The 17,700-nt window shown below is 51.1% G+C and overlaps 1 protein-coding gene across 1 annotated transcript in view; it reads right to left on the bottom strand.

Annotated features, from left to right (window-relative positions):
* The window catches only part of TRIP4 (thyroid hormone receptor interactor 4), a gene marked incomplete at its 5' end in the record, with an annotated part of 25,373 nt that extends 7,957 nt beyond the window's left edge, over positions 1 to 17,416 (bottom strand). Inside the window, 10 exons of the mRNA XM_009081266.1 lie at positions 8,933 to 9,024; positions 9,605 to 9,729; positions 10,688 to 10,875; positions 11,584 to 11,710; positions 12,227 to 12,442; positions 12,753 to 12,882; positions 14,197 to 14,275; positions 15,055 to 15,288; positions 16,904 to 17,040; positions 17,250 to 17,416. Of these exons, the coding sequence (XP_009079514.1) occupies positions 8,933 to 9,024; positions 9,605 to 9,729; positions 10,688 to 10,875; positions 11,584 to 11,710; positions 12,227 to 12,442; positions 12,753 to 12,882; positions 14,197 to 14,275; positions 15,055 to 15,288; positions 16,904 to 17,040; positions 17,250 to 17,416 (1,495 nt within the window). The remainder of the gene's footprint in view (positions 1 to 8,932; positions 9,025 to 9,604; positions 9,730 to 10,687; positions 10,876 to 11,583; positions 11,711 to 12,226; positions 12,443 to 12,752; positions 12,883 to 14,196; positions 14,276 to 15,054; positions 15,289 to 16,903; positions 17,041 to 17,249) is intronic.
* Positions 17,417 to 17,700: the final 284 nt, after the last annotated feature.

The raw sequence follows: 17,700 nt of genomic DNA, 5'->3' as shown, positions 1-17,700 counted from the left end.
CACTTTGTTTTCGCCATCCCTCGTCTCCCATCACCAGCTTGTCACCACCAGAAATAGCAGCAGGGCTGCCAGCCTCCCCGCTCCGCAGCCCACAGCAAAAGAGCAAAGGAGGGGACAAGCCAGCTCGGAGCCGGCAGAGACACGAACGCACCTTCTCTTGACACCCGAGAAAAAAAATTCCTGTGATTTTTTTTCCCCTCCCCACTACCAATCTGTCAAATATTTTTCTCCCTGATTTGGGCAAAGCCTGCAGTGGGATGCCAGGCCCATGCAGGCTGGTACCAACATGCTATTCAGGATCCTTAGCTTGTCCTGATTCCATCTTGGCAGTGGAAAAAAACCATGGGGAAAGGCCATCCCGAGCACCTCAATTTCTTTACCCCTCCCCAATCAGCTGCGTTGGCTTCAACCCGAGTGCTGTGACCTGAAGGCAGAGGAGTGAAAAGAGCTGAAGGAAAACGTGCCGGGGGGAAGCAGAACCATCACTAACGAGATGAGCTCTGCTCCGGTGCATCCAAGGCAGGAACAAAGGCTCCGCGTGCATGGAGCAGCGGCTCTGCACGGCACAAAGCCCAAACACTCCCCGGCAGCTTCGTTAACGACCTTTCAGTAGCATCCTGCACCCTCATTAAGGCCTCGGGACACAAAAGCAGACAACGGGGTGGGAATAGCCCTGGAGCCCTGCAATGCAGCCTGTGCTCTCCTTGCCCATGGAGAGCGCAGCCAGGTCAGCCGGAGTGTGGCAGAGAATTGCACGCTGGAACCTGTAGTCCTTCACGGGGTCACTGTGATCCTCTCCATCTTACAGCTGCTGGGGGTGGCTGGGGGCAGTGCAGGGAGGAGGTGGTAGAGATGCTCTGCAAGGTTAATAATGGAAAGGGGTGAATCATTTTCCTGGCTTGGCTCCTCGGAGAACAACAGGGAAAACACAGCTCACTCTGCCAGGCAGCGCTTGGGCCAGGACACCAGCTCCAGCCTTCATTTCCCCGCTGCTCTCCAAGAGCTTCGGAATAAAAGAGGCAGCACTGGAAACCGATGCTGTCTGGAAAGAATAAAAGCAAGCAGAGCCCATGTGTTGGCAAGAGAGTTCACCGTAAAACGCATTCAAAGGGGAAAAAAAAAAACCTCCTGGCGGAGACAACGTCCCCTCGGAAAGAGCAGGGCCGCTGGAACCAGCGGTGGCAATAAATCAGCTCTCCCAGCAGGCAGAAACATGCACTGGGCTCTTCCTGGGCGTCAGGAGAAGCCTCCTGGCCATGTGCAAGGAGAGGAGCGGGATGGGAGGCATCCCCTGGGAGCCCAACTTCCTTCACCCCGTTTTCCTGGTGATTTGTGGGAAAGGCGGATCTGCTCTTCTTTCATGCCTCATAAGCTTCATCGCTGTCAGAGCAACGTAACAGGTAATTAACTACTAAACAGCCATTTTCTCCTCCTCTCCGGAGGGAGATTGCTCGCCACCCAGCTAGAAAATGTTTCTTTAGTGGTTTGCAAAAGGGAGGGGAAAGTCAGGAATGCTTTGGCAGAGATGGGGGTGCCACGGCTGAAGAGGAGCACCTGCAGTGATGCCTGCACCATGGACATGTGGATGCAGGAGAAATGGAGCCATCAAAAAGTACAGAGATGATACTTACTGGGCTGTGGGTGCCACTGTGCCCATGCCACATGTCCTTGCCTCTTTTACAAGGAGAGTGGTGTTGGAGCATCACTTCCACACACTTGCCTCTTTTACAAGGAGAGTGGTGTTGGAGCATCACTTCCCTGTTGTTCTCACAGCAGTGGTGTCCACCACCACTTCAGAAGGACATTCCCTTTGGGGGATTTTCCAGCCAGTTTTCCCAGTTGTTACCCTGAAGTGCTCCAGGGCACATTCACTCAAAGTTGACACCCAAGTGAGAACAGCAGATCCAGGTTTGCCACTGCTCTGTCACCTCCTGACCCAGCCCTCCAGTTCTGGACAGCACTTGGAGAGCACTTGGAGAGCTCACTCTGAGCTTTGATCTCCCTCATGGTACAGACTTGGCATCACACTTTCAACTACACACACATTTTCAAGCACCATCTTTTAAGGACCTGCTCCCTCTGCCTCAGCACAGGCCAACCAGCCTTTGGCCCATGAGAAATGTAACATTTTCCTAAACAGAAACCCTAAAGCAGATCCAACTTTCTAGAAAAGCCAGATTTTCTAGCTTGAGGCAGAAACACCCAGAACATGCACCCGAGGAACTCTACATGCTCTCCTTGGCCATGGAAGAGCTCAGGGATGCAGAGGAGCTGTTCCACAGTGCCAAAGGGATACACAACAACCTTCAATCCAAATCACCAGAATGGGAAAAGAGAAGGGAAAGAAAGCAGGATCACAAAGCAATCCAAACAAAAGCCAGCAGCCAAACTTTTGTTTGAAAGCCTGTCAGGTCTAGACTGCGACTGTGTGAGGAAGGAACAGCTCGAAACCACAGCTGCTAATGGTTATGGATTTGGCAATCAAAATGTCTTTGTTAAAAAAAAAAAGGAGAAAAAAAAAGTTAACTGCCTGACTATTGAGGTTACAAACCGCAGCCTTGATGCATTGTTGCAGTCAACATCCTCCCTGCTGTTTCTGAGAGCTTACATCTGCTGCTGGCAGCTCGTGCGCTGGCACACGCTCCCTGCGCCAGGATGCGTGAGGAATTCTGCCTTCCTTTCCCCTTCTTCCCACCACGATGCCTGGCAGCCCTGGCCTGCTCTGCCCCTCGCATCCTTAGCTGGTACACAACCAGCTCCAGGCGCAGCAGGCCGGGATCGCCGCGGGATCCTTCCCCAAGCCAGGCAGATCCATCCGGAGGGTCTCCGCCTCCCAGCTCGGAGCTCTCTTCGTGGTGTTCCTACACCACAAGCTGTACTTTGCTTCGAAGGGCAGGAGAGGCAATTAGAACTTAATAAGTAATAACAGGACTTTGAAATGTAGATTGGATATTCAAACTGGGGCTGGTGCACTCCAAGCAGTGTCAGGGCTCCAGTCTGCAGGGACACCAGGCACCTCCAGCTCTCCCCAAACCAGCACCGCGGGGCCAACAGCCACCAACAAACACCCTGCAGTGCCTCAAATCCCACCCCGAGACAACAGCCACCCACGGGACACCCTGGAAGGGCTGGAGATGTTTATAAAGTGCCTGATGACTGGTCCAGGAGAAACTGGGTGGACTTGGAAAAATATTTGGGAGCTGAAAGAGCTGTTTTCATCCCCCTGTGCCAAGGGCCAAGCTCCAACACAGCCCCACTGCCCATGCCATGGGACAGACCTGGCAAGGAGGGGGAAAACATGATGGGAAGGAGAGGTTGAGGAGAAACCAGGACACCTGCCTCTGGCACAGAGAGTTCATGGCACTGCCTCCTCTTAGATCCAGTCAGGTGGATTCAAGCAGCTTCACAAAGTCCTGTTATAAATCAGAGCTGGGAAGCACAGGGGTAGGATACAAACTGAGTGGAAAACCCCCAATTTTGGGGAACAGAGACAAGACACCTGCCAAACATCCCTGCCCTGGATCCCTCGGGCAGCAGCTGCTCCCCACACTGCCCTTGCTGCTGCTCCCCGAGGAGGTGTGACTGCTGCTTCCAGGACTGATCCAACCCCCCTGATGGGACAGGATTTCTCCCAGCACCAGGACACGCAGCGGAGCAACCGGTCTGTTCGGGGTTAGGAGACTGATGACATGCCGAAGAAAGCTTGAGCAAGCCAAGTCCTTGGGCACTCACACGTGTACCGTGGGCGTTATGTTTTGTAGCTGACCCCAACGTTTGGGGTCACCACCAAAAGGGTGGTCACGGTGAGGCTGTGGAGCACCCAGGCAGCAGCCAAGCTCCAGGACAATTTTATCTAACCCTCGGTTCAGGATTAAATAAAAACCAAACACGAGAAGGCAGCAAGTATCAGTGACCACATCTGAGAGAGGCAAAGAACCCTGCCAGCTCATGAGGAGTTTGCTGAAATGGTAGCAGAGGCTAAGTCCACAGTCATCATTAATTAAGTCATATGCTTCAGCCTTGGCTTCGCTTTTTCCCTTGGGTCTAGGAAACCAGAGGAGAGGGCAAGCAGGCCTCTATCATTCGATTTCTTTGGCATGTTAATGCATTCCTAAATTAATCATCATCAAGTGACAATCTCTCCTTCATCTTAACAGCCTAAGCAGTGGCCTGAGCAAACCTGCTGGCGTATGCAAGGCAGCTGGAGCCTCAGAAGAGCCTCTGATGAAAACCAAAGCACTTCCCATACGGAAAAACTCCCCCATCTCTTACCGTCCCTAATCCAAACCAGCTGCACGCCTGCTCCGCTCCCAGAACCACGGACGGGGGGGCTGTGTGGGTGAGAACCCCAAGGAAGAGATGCATCACCCCGCGAGCCAGCCCAGGGCCTGATACCACTGATCTGGCACAGGCTGCCTGGGAAAGACAAATCCAGCTCGGGGGAATGCAGGGACCTGCACAGTTCAAAGGCCTTTCATGGGCTGCAATCATTAACAGCCACCTCGGCTGCTGCAGGAGGAAGGATATCTGATCTAACTAAAAATCCTTCATCAGGAGAGGCGCCTCTGGAATGAGAAGGCAAATATCCCGTTGGAGGGGGTGAGGAAGGTGCCAGGACAGCCACAGCACTGCACAAACAGGCGTTTGTCTCGCTCGGAGCCTGCACTAGGAAACCTTTCCTTCAGGGAGAAGGTCCTCATAAAAAAGTCTCTATGTATTTATACTGTTCTTCGAAGTACACGTCAATGTCTGTGTTTGTGTTTCTCCCTCTCGTTAACTCCTTAGGAAAATATTCCCAGAGGGCTATTGTTCCTTTATTTGGAGATAATCTAAACAGGCACCTTCTGGAGCCTAAATATAGAAAGTCTCTACCCTTCTCCACTCCTATTTGAGGATCTACAGAGAGTTCTCTACACTGGGTACCTGAGTCTCATTTTTGTTTGCTGTTCTTTTCACCAGGGAGGGAAGAGGAGGCCAAAAGATTAAACCCAAATTTCCTGAGAGGGAAAGCTGGAGCCTATTTAAATGATAGTTGCAATCTTATGGCACAAAAATAGCTTCAATGTGTTCCCCTGTGCAGATTTAGGACACTAAGCGATCACCTAGAAATGAAAACTAAACACTTAACTCCCATCAAACATAATTGCCCAATATTTCAGCCTGAGATAATAGCTACATCCAGCTATCGGCATCTGTGCGTGCCTGCAGTCAAAATCAGCCCAAACACACCTCTCAGCCACCAAAACAGCAGCAGGAAACCTTCTTTTCCCACTTAAATAGTCTCTCGGATCAAAGTCATTAGCAAAATGAACGTGGACTTCAGAGCACATGGAAATGGCATCAATGTAAACACTTCCCTGCTGGCTTTAGCCCCGTGCCAAGCCCTGCCTGCCCCATCCCCTGTACCCAGGGGAGCACTGCTGAGGTCACCCACACCTCTTGCAGGAAAAGAAGGGCAGCTCCTTGCTCTGCTCAAGGTGTCGGTGACATCAGCCCCGGAGCAAGGAAAAGCCTTCGTCAACACTCAAATCTCTACAGGGGGAAAAAAAGTTTCCAGGTCACCTCTAGCACCGAAAAGCGTAACAAAGGGATCATTCTGGTCTCGAGCAGGGATTTTTGGGTGGCTGCCAGGGAGAGAAGGAAACGAGCCCAGAACGTGCTCTGAGGAGGGGCAAGATGTGCAAAGCTCAACTGGAAATCCTGGGATTTCAGAGGGATCTTCTGGCACCAGGCAACCAGGGCTGAGTTCAGGAAGCAGCTCTGGTCCCCAGCGAACAAAGCAGGTGATAATTGACACCTGGGCTGGACTTTCCTACCTGGCAACAGCTTAAGTCCCAAGATCACAGCTCTGAGCAGGAAAACAAGGGGTAAATACCCTCTGATGGGAAGCACTGCTTTATTTTCCACATGGGAGAGAGACCCAGAGGAGAGGATTTAACTAGTTCATGCAATAAGTAGCACAACTGGGATTAGGGCAATGTCACCTGACCTGACGCTGATCCTAATCACAAGGACATCTCTGCTCTTCCTCTGCTCCCTGCCAGCCTCGAGATCCTGTTCCTCCCACGCAGCCCTGAAGACCTGCAAAGCACCTCAACAACATCAGTCAGGCCTCAAATACTGCAGGGAGGGCAGAGGTAGGTAGGACTGACCCCTCTGAGGGGTGATGCAAGGCCAGGCTTACAGGTCCAGGAAAAAATGTGGATCCCTCACCCCTCCCTGATGATAACGCAAGCGCTCGGGCAGGGAATGGATGAGTCTGCTGGGGCCTTGTTGCCTAATTTTGTTTTTTTTTGAGCACAAGTGTAAAAAAAATAAAATTAAATGAGGATAATGATAGAAAAATACCAGCAGGGTGTCACAACATCTTCATTAGCAACCCAAGAGAGGATGCAAACAGCAGGGAAATTAAATCTGCAGACGGTGCTAAACAGGGAGTGGGTGACAGCAGATTATGGGAGAGTCACAGGAGGGACACACTATAGAATCATGGAATCACTGCCTGGATTGGGTTGGAAGGGAACTTAATGCTCAACCAGTCCCAACCCCCTGCCATGGGCAGGGACACTTTCCACTAGCCCAGGTTGCTCCAAGCCCCATCCAACCTGGCCTTGAACACTTCCAGGGATGGGGCAGCCACAGCTTCTCTGGAAAACCTGTGTTGGTGCCTCACCACCCTCACAACCAAGAATTTCTACCCACTATCCCATCTATCCCTGCCCTCTGGCAATGAGAAACCATTCCTTGTCCTGTCCCTCCAGGCCCTTGTACAAAGTCCCTCTCCAGCTCTCTTGGAGCCCCTTTAGGTACTGGAAGGGGCTCTCAGGTTTCCTCAGAGCTTTGTCTTCTCTGGGCTGAACCACCCCAAGAGCAAGAAGAACAGATCTAAAACCAGGAAGAATCTCCCTTTCCTATGGGAACAGAGTCACAAGAATCTAACCAAGTTTCCACGACTGCCAAACAAGGAAGGACCACCATCCAAACACCACAAGCAAGCCAGGGAACTATTTCATCCTTCACTCTGCAAGCATGGCTCACCGTGAACTTGTGAAATGATTTCTTCTGGAACATGCAGGAGCTTCAAATAGGAGCTGGTGAGGAGGAGAGGTGTGAGCCAAAGCACAGTGCCTGGAAGAGTTCTGCGACAGCTCAATCCCCACGAGGTCTCTGCTGCTGCATCACCTTACCTTGACGCTAACACAGCTCTAGAAAATATTCCATGTTTTTTGCATGCCATAAGTGGTGAAAAAGCATCATCTGCCTTCCCTCTCCCTCTGAGCTACGAGGAATCCTTGCACAGAGGGAAATGGCTGGATACAGTGCTGACACGTGGTGTTGGTGCTGGCTGCTGACGAACCTGAGCTGAATCACCTGTGTGAGCAACAGGGATTTCCTACTCCCAGCAAGATCCAGCTCAGATTTCGGAGCTGACACTGCACACTTGTTCATCTTGCTGACTTTTGCAATTAAATTAGTCTCAGCTTCCTTCAGATGCACTTGCTGCTCATGAGAGCCCACAAAAATCAGGCATTTCCTCAAAGCAGCTGTGGAAAGAGGCACAGACCTCTGTTTTCAAGCTGACAAGTGAAGGAAATGAACACTGCTTAAAGCAATCCTAGGAGAAAAAAAGTGGACAAAACCACTATAAAAAGGCAACAGTTTAGGAATTATAAGTAGTTTGCAATATGCAAGCAGCAAAAAGCCAGAGAAATACAACCTGGGAAATGCCACAGCATTGAGGAGAGGGAGATCTCTCACTAACAGCTTGGATAACTCCTGGAATACACTGCTCTTCTTTCAGTGCCTCTGCAGCCAAGCAGTGCCAGCAAACTGGGAGGGATTTCCAGAGAATATGACTAATTGTGAGGCTCCTCCACGGGAAGATGAAAAGCTAGTTACCTACAGAACAATCCCCAGACTGGAGAAGCTGTCCCAGCCATTCTACCAATGCCTGAAGGACACATCCACAAAGAAAGAGGAGGAAATGTTAGAGAGGGAAAAGTACTGTGAGAAACAAGGACATTTTTTCACCACTGTCACAGACAGCAGAAGATGGACAGGAATCTCCATTTAACACCAAACTGCAAATTAGTGGATGCTACAGAAGAAAATTCCTACGATGGTCCCAGTGTCCCTTTCTCTCTCTCTCCCAGGGATTGCTCCCACATACTCCTGCAGATCTCATGGTATTCCAGTCCCAAGGCTCCCTCTGCTGCTTGTACTCCAACCTCTCCCTCTCTCCCTTCCTCCCATGACTCAAGATGCAAACTCATCAGAAATACCCTCCTTGTCTTTCCAGGCATCCCTCCCTGATAAAAACTCACAGGGTTTAGGAAAACCAGGAGCACTTCCTGAGAAACAGCCCCAGCTGCTGCTGCGTCTCTGGCTCTTCACAGCAACATACCCATCAGCCTGGTGGATTCCATCCCAAGGAATCCATCCATTCTGTCCCACAAGATGGTCCTGGTTCACTATCACACCCTGCATGGTCTGGCGATTCCCACCAGACCAAACCTGACATGTGAAAGGGGTAAAGAGGAATAATCACTTCTACTGGCCAAGACTCCTCTTGGATTCAAGTCTGCTGCAGCAGAGCTCCAGGAAGAAGCACCAGGCAGTTCCAGTAACTATGGACCAGGATGCCTCTGCATGGGCCAAGCCACCCTCTCTCACAGCAGGGTAGGTGATCCCTCTGGCACTATGGGGTCAGGACAAGGTCCCATGGCACAGCATCACCATCGCTGCAGTTTTCCATGGTTCCACGCTTCCCTGAGTTCCCAGACTCCTTCATGTCCTCTGCCACATAAATCTCTGCAATAACTTGTGCCTTCCCCCAACACAGTCTAAAATCTCCACCCAGTGTCTTCTCCAGAGGTGAGTTCCACCACTGGAAAAGTCTTCCAGCTTGGAAAAGTTTATTTGCTGTACTCACCTGCTCCTGAAATTGCTCTTGTGATAAACAGTCAGTCACCTCCACACAGCCCAGGAGGCATCCTGAGGGATAATCGCTTGGAAATTCCACATCTGCAGCAAAAGAGGCATGTCTTCAGGGAGCCCATGTCCCTCCACACACAGCTGGGCTCTTCCAACCCCCAGGGGCCCCTCCCTCTCCTCCACGCTTCTCTACTTCTCGAGCCACAGGAACACATACAGGAATTGTAACTCCCTGTTGTGCTTTTTCCAGGTCAGGATCTTCCCCATGAGATGACTAAGGTTGGGAAATTTAATTTTATATTCAGCTTTCCCTGCTTCTAACAGGAACGCAGAAAGGATGAAGAGAATTTCCAGAGCAGAGGGTTGAAAGCGAAGCAGCAATAACTGCTCAGCAGAGAGGGATTTCTAACACTGCTCATTACGTGGCTCAATGTACCAAATCATTCCAAGATCCAAGGACAGGAGTTCACCTTTCCGGTGCAGCATTCTGTAGGTGGCCTCCAGTTCAGAGATTTCCTGAGGGGAAGGTCTTTTAGCAGTGGCTGCAATCCATAACCTCCCTCTGTGAGACGTGTACCAGGTCCTGCCCTCCACCCTAGAGAACAGAGGAGAATTCAGGACTTAAATTCCAGCAGAAATCACCCACATGGACAGATGGACAGGAGTTCACCTTTCCGGTGCAGCATTCTGTAGGTGGCCTCCAGTTCAGAGATTTCCTGAGGGGAAGGTCTTTTAGCAGTGGCTGCAATCCATAACCTCCCTCTGTGAGACGTGTACCAGGTCCTGCCCTCCACCCTAGAGAACAGAGGAGAATTCAGGACTTAAATTCCAGCAGAAATCACCCACATGGACAGATTTTTCAAGATACTCAATTTCCTGCTGCTAAGCTTTGCCCTGTGTCAGAACCACAAAGAAAAGCTGAAATGGGCAAAAAATAATGTCACAAATCCAGCAGAGCATGTCCTCATGGCTTTAGAGGACATCAACCCCCTGCAAGGGCAGCAGCACACGTGTACAGGACAATCTGCTCATGCACTTCCCTTACAAGCTCCCAAAGTCATGTGGAGCAATCAAAGGAGCAATAACAGCACAAGCATCTGCACAGAGAGGTCGTTGAGGGGTCCTGGAACTCTGCAGCTGTACCAGAGTGGTTGGTAGTAGCCCCAGAACACCTGGATGCAGAATCCAGGCACACTAGGACTTATAGCATCTTCAGCTTGGGAAGTGAAAAAGCTCTGCTCTCTGAAGTGGAACATCTGGTGAAGGAAAGGGAAAAAAGGCTCAGGAGATTCTTTGTTGTGTGTTAATGGCAGGAGCTTCTCTTTGTACCCTGATTCCCAGCCCAGAGGGTGAAGGGAGTGGCAAGGGGGATGTGTGCCTGGTTGGGTTTTTTTAACCATGTTGTGTCCTTTCTAATGGCCAAAAAGACCAGAAGAACACATTTCACCCTTTCAGCTTGTTTACATTTCAAATTCCACATGGGTGTGCCCCAACTATAGAGCAGAACTCTCAGCCTTTCTCTAAATTTACCTAGTGTGAAGAAACTTCTCCATTCCAGGTCAGATACTCTCCCAAAAAACCAGATTCTCCAGCCCCTCAAACCAGCAGTACCCTGGATGTGGAGGCACAGCTTCCAGACCCAGAGCTATCGCAGCTCTCAGTCACTACAAAGTCAGTGAGCCCACAGAAGCTCTCTGAGGAAGACAACTTTCCATCTTGTCTACAGAGCAGGAGCTGATTGGGAAACCTTTACCTTTTGATTCCTCTTACAAGCAAAGAAGCCCAAGGCTGGTGCATGCTGAGGCACCAACCATCATCTGAGATCTCCTGCAGCTCTCGATCCTGAATCCGCAACCTATTCCGCTCCAAGCCAGACTCACTCCCAGTGTCCATGGAATGGATGGCTTTCCTTTGAGGAAGCAAACCAGTTTGGTCCACCCACTAGAGAGTGTTCAAAAGAAACAGGGAAAAGATTAGTACCTCTCCGGGAACTACAGGTATCAAGTGTAAATCCTATTTGGAGTCTTCCTTCACTTAAGGACAGAAGTATTACCCTTCTGCCCTTTGGAAACTGGGAATCTGGCAGGAAAGGCTTCACAAATCGAGCTAAAAGGCAGGCACAGCCTGGCTCTCAGAAATGCTTCTGCATTCCTGAAAGGGAGATAAGAGGCTCAAACTCTGATAAACCAACCCCACCAGGAGCAGGGAACAGAGCAAGGCACTGGCAAACCATCTGTCCCAAACTCAGATGGTCAGTGAGGGACACAGGGGAAGAAAGAGGGGGTAAGATACAAGGGGAAAGAATGGGAATGACTTCCCACTGCCAGAGGGCAGGGTTAGATGGGATACTGGGAAGAAATTCTTCCCTGTGAAGGTGGTGAGGCATTGGCACAGGCTTCCCAGAGAAGCTGTGGCTGCCCAATCCCAATCCACAGCCAGGTTGGATGGGGCTTGGAACAACTTGGGCTAGTGGAAGGTGTCCCTGTCCATGGCAGGGGTGGGATAAGATGAGCTTTAAGGTCCCTTCTCACTCAAACCACTGTGTGATCCTATGATGTACTACACGCATGCTAGAATTGACAATTCCCAGGCTCAACTCTCCCAAAAATTCACCATTACCCTGGAAGAAACCATAGAACCCCCACTGACCAAAGGAGCAGGCTGAAGCAGACGTGGATTCACCAAAACACCGGAGTTCAGCGTCGCCTTTGCCTCCAGGCTCCCAGCTGGATTGCTCAGCACCCCAGAGTTAATGGCTTCAATGGTTTCATCCAGTCTGCAAGCACGAACAAGAGGCATGAACATTCCCTGCTTCCCCTAGCAACATCTCCCTTCTCCCCACACAAACACCCTGACCCAAAGCAGTTTTTCCCCATCTCCCCCAGATAAATGATTTCCTTGCTCCGTCTGATTTCTGATTCGAACACTCTAGTGCAGAAACTCCCTGACAGAGTTGGAGAGATGTGAGTGATTTCGGTCCTGCCATGGCTGCAGGGAGAGGACTAGAGGGAATGGCCTTGAGCTGAGACAGGGCAGAGTCAGAGTAGATGTTAGGAAAAATTTTTCCCCTTAGGGTGTTCAGGCACTGGGATATTGCCCAGGGAGGTGGTGGAGTCACCATCCCTGAAGTGTTTAAGAGGCATCTGGATCTGGACCTGCAGGATCTGCTTTAGGGTTTAGGGGTTCCAGCAGTTACAGGTTGGACTCGATAACCTTAGAGATCTCCTCCAACCTGGATGATTCCATGACTTCCCCCTCCATGCTCTCGGGGATGCTGCCACTGCTCACTCACTTGCTGTGGTACTCGGCCATGCTGCTGTCTTCCTCCAGGATCTGCCTGCCAGCAAAGTCGATGGTGATTTTCTTAGCCAGCCTAGAGGCATGGCGCAGCTCCCGCAGCTCCTGCTCTCTCTTCTGCAGGGCTTCCCTCTCCTGCTTGGAGAGCCACTGGTTGGAGTCCGTGGCGAAATAATCCGATTCATCATCAATGACTTGCGTGCGACGAACGCTGTGAGGAACAACCACCAGGGGAGAAGGTGAGCACAGCTGGACAGTGACTGCACTGCCTGCTCCAGACCTGCCCTCTGACCCACTACTTTCTGGTCTCCCCAGGGAGCTGCAGTGTCAGGGAAATGCAGCAAGGACACCCAAACAGGATCCACTCCAGGGGTTCCCTCTGTTCCACTAAATGCCATCATTAGGGCACGTGGCTGCAGCCTGGGTGCTAGAGGGAATTACCAGTACTTCTGCTAACGGCAGCAGCTTACCTGACAGGCCATTTATGCTGCTTCATTCCAGTTTCCCACCTGGTATCTTACCTTGTCCTGTCAAATTCCAACAACTTGTCTTTGTGCTTCACAGCCATCTCCAGGCCTGCCTTCAGTCTCGCTTCCTGGCGAGGCAGCAAGTCTTTGCTTATGGCATCCAAATTCCCTGAACTTTCAGCACCTGAGATAGGAAACAAACCACAGCTCAGGAGTGGGTGGGTTAACACCCTGTGTGAGTGGGCCTGGCTGCAGAAATGCTCCCTAAACAAAACGCCCTTCCTGGCAAAGCACCCAAACCCAACCAACCAAACAACAGGGGAACATCAAAAAAACCCACAGAAGGTTTCCATCCAAGCCACGATGGAACAGACCAGTGTATTTCACCAGGCAGGCTCATGCCTTCATTTCGGGGAAACAAAAAGCCTCTGTTTCCCTGTGGCCGCTGATCCACATTTTTTCACTCCCAAGACAAACAGCAAACCACATTCCAGCCCTCACCTACACGGATAACACACAAAGCAAGAGCTGGCACAGTAGGAGAGAAGGGAGAGAAAACAGGTAAGAGAAGGGATCCTGCATTACATCAGGATCCCTGCAGGAAGGATATCATAGCCTGGCTCTGGGATCAGCTCAGGCTCTCAAGGACTTCCAGGCCCTGCTGCCATCTCTGAGGAGAACCCAACACCAAGACCCAGAGTAAATATTTCCCCAGGTCTTCAGCAAAGTGTATTTTTCAACCAAGAACACCACGACCTTGGCTGTATTTCAGCTAAGCTCAGACAAACATCCCCACAATGCACAAGGAGACTGGCTATTATTTCCTCTTGCTTTCCTTGGCTCTGTTCCTATTTTTAGCTCCCAAGATAAGTGTTAGACAAGAAGAGTCATTAGGAAATATTAACCACCACCTCTCTAGACCCAGCAAATCAGATAGCAGCACTTGATCGGGCACAGCACATACTCCACAGGAGACTTATCCTAATTTTCAAGCACTGCTACAACGATCCAGTTTATGTGATTGATTCTGGAATGCCAAAGGAGCAGCCTTGGGGCCTCAGGGTCAGGACATCATACACTGCCATCTGACACTTGCAGTTGTCACCTCTGCTGAAGCCCAGGAATGCTGCCCAGGGCTTGCAGGGAGGATGCAAGGAGCCAGCTTCCAATCCATCCCTTTAATGCCTGCCACAGACACCAGGTACCAACGAGGGCAAGTGGCTCAGTGAAGACTGAAGCAAATAAGGTGCATGAACTGATTGGATTCATTCTGTTCCAGGTATGGAATTGCTACTGACCTGCCATGAGCTTCTTCAGCAGCTTCTGGCTCTTGTTGGAGTCCCGCTGAAGGATGTCCTGCTCTTCTTTAGTGCACACCTAAGGCAAAAAAGGAAATGATCATCACATGCTGGACAACAGCTCAGGGTATGCTGTTTACAAAATAAGGTGCATGAACTGATTGGATTCATTCTGTTCCAGGTATGGAATTGCTACTGACCTGCCATGAGCTTCTTCAGCAGCTTCTGGCTCTTGTTGGAGTCCCGCTGAAGGATGTCCTGCTCTTCTTTAGTGCACACCTAAGGCAAAAAAGGAAATGATCATCACATGCTGGACAACAGCTCAGGGTATGCTGTTTACACTGGCCCAGACACACCTCTTTTTTCCCTTTGGTGGTACTGACACAAGGAAAATCCTGGAAGCTGGTTCTTTACCAAAAGAGAAGTATAGGGCTTGTTTTCCCTCAGTTCCATGTGTGGGCACACTGCTGGGTGAGCTCAAAGGATGACAGATACACTTAGAATCTCTCAGATCTTAAGAACAACCCTGAACACAGGTTCCCACTCTTGGTTGGCCACTGGGAGTTAAACAGAGCTTTCAAAGTACCAACTAATCTGATGTGAAACATTTTCTCCATCCAACCAATATCTTCCTCTCACATGAAGAGGAATTTCCTCTCATCTGCTATGAATAACTTGTCCCCATTCTCCAAAAGGTGGCCTTTAAACCAAATACGGGCGGAACAGGTATCCCAAAGGGTCTATATTGCACGAGTGCCGAAGAAGAGTCAGGACACTGGCCCTGGCCATGGCTTCTGCCCCTTACAAGGTGACCCAGGCTGTGCCCAGGATGGGGCTGAAGCCTTGCACAGACTTTGGACACTGGTGTGACCTACAGGAGACTGTCAGAAATCAGGCAAGCTCCAAAGTGATGTAAATGATGAGGGAAACCTCCCAACAGGTTCTTTCCTGCCCAACTTTAGACCCTTGCCAGAGGAGCTCTGATCAGAGAGGCTAACTCAGCTCTGAGAAAACCTGACTATGTTCCAGCAGGGCAAACCAAGCCCCAGGTCACTCACCAGGGCCCCACAGAAGAGGCAGGGCCCAGAGCCCTCCTGCTCGCAGACGATGCGGCCGCACTCCAGGCAGTTGTTGATGAGCTTGTGCTTCTGGCCCAGGCACTCGCAGGAGTGACGCCCTGGGATGAGCACAGCCAACTTGTCCTGCCCCTCCTTGGTGTACAGGCTGACATATTTGGGCTTCTTTTTAGAGGAAATGCTACTGCTGCCGACTCCACTGCTGCTCTCCTGGGCCTGGGAAGTAAAAACATCAACAAACAAACTGTCCTCACCATGCAAAACTGGCAGCAGAGAGCGAGCGCCGACCCTGGGGCAGCCCAGGAGACTCAGACAAGTGTTATTCTGCCTCACTGGAATGAAACTTGGACCAAACCCCAGACTGAACGGAAAGACAAGCTCAGGCCTGCCAGGAAAGCTCCAAGGAATCCAAACAAAGCAAGGACATAGGGATGTTGCTGATGCACTTGATGTTTGCTGCCTGTGCAAGCTAGAACTGCTCAGGCCAAGGTGGTAGGTACACTGTCAGTGCTCTACACCTGCAGGATGAGTTCACAGGGGTTTATCAGCTCCAAACAGCAGCTCCCAGATTTATTTCCAAGGATTATTTAGACTGTGGCAATGCCCTGTTTGTAACTGTGAAGCTCTGTGTGTGCCTGTCCCTAGACACAGAGCTGTTGGTGGCAGCAGGGCTGCTTCACTCACAGCCAGGTCACCTCCCAGCAGCTCTCCCACATCCCACCCAGCACAGCCACCTCAGCAGAGCTTTTCCATGCACAGCAGGTTCGAGGATTGAGCTGTAAAATAAATTCACCTCCCACTTCCATGACTTGGCCTCAGTGATTCTGTGATTCACCTCTCTGAGTTTCACTCTGGTTTAGTGACAATTGGATGCAGCATTTCCAATCCCCCCAGTAAAGCTCAGCTGGTTTTAGTGTCTCTTTAATTCCACACCCTCACACTCTAAAGAAATACCTTTTATTCCTAATTACAGCCTCTACTTCCTTCGCCTGCTCTCTCATCCAGGCTTTTTGAGGGGGAGCAAAATCCATCCTGGCATATTTGCTACCTGGTGATTATCTTATTCCCCATTATAGACACAAACACACACAACCTTTCTCCCCATCCTCACAGACTGGATATCATAGTATCATTAAGGTTTGAAAAGCTCTCTAAGACCGTTGAGTCCAACCCTTCCCCCAGCACTGCCACGTTCACCAGTAACCATGTCCTCAAGTGCCACATCCACAGAGCTTTTAAACCCCTCCAGAGATGGTAACTCCACCCCTGCCCTGGGCAGCTGTGCCAGGGCTGGGCAACCTTTTCCATAAATAAATTTTCCACAGTATCTAATCCAAACCTCCCCTGGTGCAGCTTGACACCATATCCTCTCATCCTGCCACTTATTCCCTGGGAGCAGAGCCTCATCCCACCTGGCTGCACCTACTGTCAGTAGAGAGAAAGAAGATTCTCCCTGATCATCTTCTTCTTCAGGCTGAGCCTTCCCAGCACCCTCAGCCACTCCTTGTTCTCCAGACCCTTCCTCAGTCCCGTTCCCTTCCCTGGACACCTCCAACTCCTCAATGTTTGTCTTGTCATGAAGGGCCCAGAACTTCCCCCAGGACTGAAGGTGCCTCAGCACAGGGAACAGGCACTGTCCTGGGGCTGTGGCCACACCAGTGCTGGTACAAGCCAGAGGTCATTGCCCACCTGGGCTCATGTCCAGCTGCTGCTGACAGCCCCACACATCCTGAACACTCATTTCCACTCTCCACTCACATCTTTATCAGTGTTTGACACCACCTTCCCCCAGGGACACCCCGAGCCTCCCTGGCAGCCCCAGCACGCTCACCTTGGCCAGGTCGAGGGGGGTTTTCACCTCTTCCACGTGTGCGCTGGGCTCGGCGTACGCCAGTGTCTCCTGCTTGTTCCGTCCTTTCCGCTTCCCCTTCTTCCCTTGGTCTCCAGCCCGCGGTACTTCCAGTGCCTCTGGAAGTGTGTGTGAGCACAGAGAGGGTGGGTAAACACCAGCAAGCAACAAGGGTCCCTGAACTCCACTGGGTGAATGAAAATGGGGTTTAAACTATCACAAGGATGGAATAGGACCATATCCATACAGGAATTCATGGCATGTGATTGTTTACAAACCAGGAGATGCCTATCTAAGGCTTTAGCTCCTTCCTCCCTGAGCCACTCACCGTCCTTTTTGCGGTAGGCTGGGAAGGGCTCGGAGGGCAGCTGGGCAGATTTCCTCCACCTGGACAGCAGCTCCTCCACGAACCAGCTCTTCTTGCCATCGGTGCCCTGGATGAGGTCGGCAATGTACTCCCGGATCTCCTCCTCGTTTGTTATTGACAAGATGTACCTGAGACAGGACAGGGCGGGTAAAAATGGGCAAGGGGACTGCTGCTCCGGGGAAACCAGTGGTCTAACCTCACAGGGATGCCACTTGTTCCTCCACTCTGATCAAGTTTGTAGGGACCACGGTAAGACCATGGCAAAGTGGAAGGAGACCTGTTTTAAGGTCCCTCCCAGTCCAAACCAGTCTGGGATTCTATGGCCCCACAGTCCTCCCCGTCACCTCCCGCCCCCTGTCCCCCGCGAGGGAAACCCACGCGAGGCCCAGGCGCGGGCACAGATCCCCGAGAG

This window comes from Acanthisitta chloris, unplaced genomic scaffold (genome assembly GCF_000695815.1).
Source record: "Acanthisitta chloris isolate BGI_N310 unplaced genomic scaffold, ASM69581v1 scaffold24548, whole genome shotgun sequence".
NCBI classification, from domain to species: Eukaryota; Metazoa; Chordata; class Aves; order Passeriformes; family Acanthisittidae; genus Acanthisitta; species Acanthisitta chloris.
Note: the sequence above shows the minus strand (reverse complement) of the source record. Positions and strands in the feature narration are given on the sequence as shown.